This window comes from Spea bombifrons, chromosome 7 (assembly GCF_027358695.1).
Source record: "Spea bombifrons isolate aSpeBom1 chromosome 7, aSpeBom1.2.pri, whole genome shotgun sequence".
NCBI classification, from domain to species: Eukaryota; Metazoa; Chordata; class Amphibia; order Anura; family Pelobatidae; genus Spea; species Spea bombifrons.
This window is the reverse complement of record NC_071093.1, coordinates 16,073,299-16,079,062: the sequence shown is the minus strand read 5'-3', so window position 1 is coordinate 16,079,062 and position 5,764 is coordinate 16,073,299. Positions and strand designations below refer to the sequence as shown.

Below are 5,764 nucleotides of genomic sequence, written 5' to 3'. Positions count from 1 at the left end.
CCATCCCTACTATATACTAAGCCAGTCACTGAAGCAGTAGGCCTACACCACATCAATGTTTGGCTTAGTATATAGTGATAGAGGTTGTACTGCAGTTTTGTCAGTGTCTGGCTCAATGTATAGTGACACATTGACGGTGGTACAGCGTAATCCCTAAGTACCGTATTGGCTCGATTATGAGACCCCCTGAGACATGCTGCCACTCTGTGTGTCCCCCCGAGACATGCTGCCACTGTGTCCCCCCCGAGATATGCTGCCACTCTGTGTGTCCCCCCCGAGATATGCTGCCACTCTGTGTCCCCCCCGAGATGTGCCCCCTCCCCTAGACTTACCAGTGCAGACTCCCGGAATCCCAGGTGTCTTGCGGGGCCGGCAGGGGACATCTATTCTACGCAGAACGCGTATACAACTTCTGGTGCCGGCACTTCCAGCACGCGCAGACGTTCACCCGCGAGTGTAAACAACCTCCGCTGCCGGCACGTCTGGGGAATTCCCGGCAAGGGAGATTGTTAAAGCACATCGCACAGACGTGCTGGCAGCGGAGGTTGTTTACGCGCATTGCTGCTGCCGGTGAATGTCTGCGCGATTCGCTTAGACAATCTCCCATGCCGGCACTCCCCCCGTGGAAAGTGCTGGCAAGGGAGGCTGTCTGAGCGTATTGGAGAGTAGGATGCAGGTCCCCTGCACCGCTGCGGAGGATCTGTATCCTAACCCTGCTGCCTGCCCGGCCCCCGGAACTGCATGTCCCGGGCGTCGGGCGATACGAATTGCGCATTCCTGCGCTAAACCCCGAATATAGGCCGCACCCCCACTTTAAAGACTTAAAGTGGGGGGGGTGCGGCCTATATTCTGGCAAATACGGTATATAATGATAACAGTTATGCTGTACCACCGTCAATGCGTGCCTCAGTATATAGTGATAGGTGTTATCTTATACCACCGTCAATGTTTGCCTCAGTGTATAATGATAGGTGTTATGCTGTACCACAGTCAATGTTTGCCTCAGTATTCCATAACAGTTATCCTATACCACTGTCAATGTTTGCCTCGGTATATAATGATAGGTGTTCTGCTGTACCACAGTCCATGTGTGCCTCAGTATATAATGATAGGTGTTATGCTGTACCACCATCTATGTCTGCCTCAGTATATGGTGATAGGTGTTATGCTGTACCACCATCTATGTCTGCCTCAGTATATGGTGATAGGTGTTATGCTGTACCACCATCTATGTCTGCCTCAGTATATAGTGATAGGTGTTATGCTGTACCTCCGTCAATGTCTTCCTCAGTATATAATGCTAACAATTATGCTGTACTCATGTCAATGTTTGCCTTACCATAGAAACTATGACACAGTCTATACGAGGGGACCTTAGCTTTATGCACAGAGGAAGCTGCCACCTGAGGTTCAGACTGACCTCCGGCATCTCCCCGCTGCTGCCCCCAATATCCCTGGACTTAATACCTGGGCAGTATCTTCCAGGGGAGGATGGGTAACCGGGGGGCCAGAAGGAGGTCTGCCTGGGGGGCCCTGTGGGAAGGGCTCGTGGGCTTTTTTTTTTTTTCCTTGGTGGGCTAACATGATGGGCGGTAATGGGATGGAGGTCCGACGGCTGCCCTGTTAGTTTAGGTGATAAGGGGGCCGATGGGGGACACTCTGCCCCAATCCAATACACAGCACAGTAAGGGAAAATCCAGCCAGGGGCCCCGGGGTCGGCCAATTAAACACAAAAGGCTGGAGACGGATGTCTGATGCTGGACTTCAAAGCAAACGGCTGCCTGATATGGCAAGGGCAGCGGCGAGCCCGCTTTAATTATTCAGATCACTTTTAGGCTCCTTTTTAGAAAGAAACGGTCATCCCTGTAATTAGACTAATCCAGGAGCAGAGGATTAACTCGTTCCCTGCCACTAACCAGCTGATCTCCTCTTCGTCCTCTATGCACACGCACACACCAGCACGCACACGCTCACACATATGACGCTCACACACCAGCACGCACTCACACATATATACACACTCATATACATGTACACACGGGCTCAAATGTATAAACATACACACAGACTCACCATACATACACGCACGTGCAGACACAGTGCACCCAGGAGCAGGCAGGTGAGGGCAGCTTTACAGTCGCCCACAATCCCCTCACCCCAGTTTGGGGGATGACTTCTCAGAGCCTTTGGATTTAGTTCTACTCTCTTCCGTTAGCGCCTGTTAACCCCTTCAGCGCACCCAATTTCATTCATCGGAAATCATAGGAGGCACCGGTCCGGCTTCAAATTAGTTTTATTCTGGAAACGATGAGAAAACGCAAGCGATCCGCACGTATGTGTACCGCTTTCCAAACATGCCGCAAACAGACCACGCCCACAAAGCTGAGTATGGCTTATCCAATCACTTGCAGCTCTGCCCTGTTACACAAACCATTACACTCACACATGCGCACACACACACACTGGCACACACTCACTTACACACTGGCACACACTCACACTGGCACACTCACTCACTCAGACTTGGCTGTACGTAGACAGGTCAGCAAGTTCCCACTCAAAGCTTGCGTTTAAAATCTGTGAGCGTGCAGCTGTACTCCGCGAGGGCCCCGACGGGTTTAACCCCGGGATGATCTCCTGATCCTTACCGTGGCTTGGGGTGTTTGGAATCCTCGGTGAGCCTCCGACACGCTTCCTCCAGCTGGGCCAGGGTGCTGGGAGAGGTGGCAGAAGGGGGGTCAGCCGGGTGCGAGAGCTGCATGTTCCTGGAGTGACTGTTAACGGCCCCCCACTGGTGATGGTGCATTGGGGGCTCCTCGGACGAGGCTCGGGTCTGTTCCCAGCCGACGGCTTTCTTGCTGCAGAGAAGGACACAAAGAACATTAAATACAGTCCATTAACTATTCTCTGTATTAATAGATGTGCAACACAACGCAGCGGGGGCCACTCTGACACATTTTGGGTCGGTTCTGCAGCTTTATGAATATCTTTTACTATTTGACCCTCCTCGCTCTGTGCGGAACGCGTGATGGCTGCTGTCGAAAGGTTTGTGGTCAAGCATCTATGATACGGGGCGGTCCCGGCACCCAATCGGCTGCAGCACCTGCGCTCAGACACTGCGCTGCGCGACTTCACCTGTGCTGTCTGTGCCGGCTCTGCCGCTCGCTCTCACACTCCATAATCTGCTGCCAGTTCGTGTGCGGAGGGTCCTCGCCAGCGAGATGGTAAATTACAGATGTGCCCTCAAGCCCCAGGTCGCCGGGACACTTTACATCCATCTTGCAGCTTCTCCTGTATAAGGAACCGGCTCTGCTGCTGCTGCAGGGAAAAACTCGATGTAAATAGATAAGCCTCTTCCACACCTTGCGCGATAACATTACCCACGGCTTACGCCGGGGGCCACGGTTTACCCCGGAGGCCACAGCATGCCACAGATTCCCTTAGGTTCACTTACCACGTACTCTCCAGGTACCAGAGAGAATGCTCCACCGCCCTATAATGCGACCAGGATTTGCAACAATACCCCACGGACCCGTCGCAATAGCATTGGACTCGGCAAGCAGCTTCCTCCTCTATCTTCTCCACGGCCTTGGTCAGGGAATGGTGAAGGTGGATACAGTGGTGGTGAATATGTTTGGTGGTCTGCTTGGTGATGAAGCCCTTGGAAAGTTTAGCGCAGGGGTTAACGGTGGCCACTGGTGGTAAGCTAGGACTCTGTGGCCACAGCAGGTCTGGAGATCGGGGACAGGGTTTTTTTTGCCCATTCCAGGAGACTGGCAGCCAGGGGTCTGCAGGACCCTCGATAAGTGGTTGTCTAGAATGGCCTGAGGATCGTCTTCGCAGGAGCCTGAAGGCACCGAGGGAAGCGGCTTACGTGGAAGGACGGAGGTCTCCCGGCTGGGCTGGCAGCTCATTGGGGTCTCCAGTTCTTCCTTTTCTTGTTCCTGTTGGGGAAACCAAACGAAAGCCTCAAAATCTTGACCCGGACCCCCGTGGCCAAAACTGCCCCCCGCCAAAGGACACAGAGGAGAGGAATTATGGCTGAGTGGGCGTCGTCTCCGTGAGGCTGGGATGCAGTCAATACAGATTCATCTGGCGGATACTGAATAAAACATGCGCTCTGCACGCATCCACTCAGTGCATCAATAATATGATTAGGCGTTCCTGAGTGATTGTAACTGTTTTTTCCACAGTTACAATGCAGAGGATGGACCCAGTATCTGTGTGTCCTACGAGAAATAGGCTGAAAACAAACAGTTTCACACAAAACAAAGTCCTGGACTGGTTCATATTGAATTTTACACCATTTGGAACAAACATGCCATTACAAACAAACATACGCGACCGGATCCTGCGTGCCAAAAGCAACAGCAAACAATTTGCACCATCATTTGGGGCCAATCTTCCCAGAGGAGCAGACATTCGAAATAAAGCATGCCTTACAAACCACAGAAAAGAGACAAAAGGGTCTACCAAGTAAATGACATCAGGAGAGGGCAGATACTTGCCATTTATCCTAATCCCTTTTAGCTGGGTGAAACTTCTAACTTGTAAAGGCTGGAAAAACTGCCTAAGGTCAAAAAAAGCAATTTCCACAGAAAGGCTAAAACGCCAGAAAAAACTGCAGAAAAAACGCCAAAACGCAGGTAAATGCAGTGGCAGTTTTCTTGGCAGTTTTCCTGGCGTTTTTCATCAAGAAAAAAACGCCGGACAAAAACCCAAGTGGAAACCTAGCCAACCGCAGGTAAATGCAGTGGCAGTTTTCTTGGCAGTTTTCCTGGCGTTTTTCATCAAGAAAAAAACGCCGGACAAAAACCCAAGTGGAAACCTAGCCTTACTTCAGAAAAACTGCAGTAATTTTTTCGTAAGGGAAAAGGGGAGAGATGGGTAAGAAGTGCTGATGGAAGGAGGGCAGCGGGGGGAAAAGAGTTACGGAGTCCGTGAAACATTCAGTACCAGGCTCACAACTGCCCCGAGACACGCGGCTCTCCCACGGACGAGACATTAAGTGTCACTTTCCTGTCCAACGCTAAACACACCGAGCTGCCCCTTGCCACATCACCCTCAATGCCCCCTGCCACGGCACCCTCACTGCCCCCTGCCACGTCACCCTCACTGCCCCCTGCCACATCACCCTCACTGTTGGTTAAATTAATGGTCCAATTCTCCCCAGAAAGATTTCTTGAGGTGTGGTTCCTTCAGGACTGTCCTCCCCGTCTCCGGTCAGGACCTCTTCACACGGGCACCAAAATGTTGGTTGTGGACAATGATTTGTATATATAACTTTATCGTGGATCTGATAATTTCTCAAATCATAAATTATACAGTTTAATATACTTAAGGACTAAACTGAGCACTATAAATACATGTAGTTGAAAATACCTTATGTGAACTATAGCAGGGGTAACAATGTCCTGCTCTTTCTTTGTGTCACTTCTCAGAATGCTTAGCATATTCTAACACATCATTCAATGGGGCTGTACAGAGATTTACCATGTGTTTACTGATATACGCATTTATCAGTTTACGTGTCCCTGACACAAATGCATTTTTTAATTGCTGCTCATAAGCAGAGTTTGGATCTGGAGCAGGAGGTGGTGTCAATCCGCTATAGATATTATAGGTGGGTCCGACGCCACCGTAGCGTACCGCTGCCGCCAGCAGCGTACCTAGCGGGGGCGGTCCGCATTGGGTGCCGCTCATCAGGGGGGCACCCGGCACCCCTCCAGAGACGGACAGTAATGTCCGCCGCTGGAGGAGCAGG

The 5,764-nt window shown here is 51.3% G+C and overlaps 1 protein-coding gene across 1 annotated transcript; it reads right to left on the bottom strand.

Annotated features, from left to right (window-relative positions):
* Positions 1-2,644: 2,644 nt before the first annotated feature.
* On the bottom strand, positions 2,645-5,453 carry LOC128501703 (axin-2-like). The gene is made up of 4 exons (XM_053471272.1): positions 5,383-5,453; positions 3,455-3,847; positions 3,136-3,315; positions 2,645-2,858 (listed from the first exon to the last, which is right to left on the bottom strand). The coding sequence occupies exons 1-4, from the start codon at positions 5,451-5,453 to the stop codon at positions 2,645-2,647; spliced, it is 858 nt and encodes a 285-aa protein (XP_053327247.1).
* Between the last annotated feature and the right edge of the window lie 311 nt (positions 5,454-5,764).

Bases quoted from the DNA above. Each gene is read 5' to 3' on its own strand.
- LOC128501703 (XM_053471272.1), bottom strand. From the start codon at position 5,453: ATGCTAAGCATTCTGAGAAGTGACACAAAGAAAGAGCAGGACATTGTT. The intron at 3,316-3,454 runs GTAAGTGAACCT...TCCCTGCAGCAG, and splicing joins TGGTACCTGGAGAGTACGTG to CAGCAGAGCCGGTTCCTTAT. The intron at 2,859-3,135 runs GTGAAGTCGCGC...CCTTCTCTGCAG, and splicing joins AGCCGGCACAGACAGCACAG to CAAGAAAGCCGTCGGCTGGG.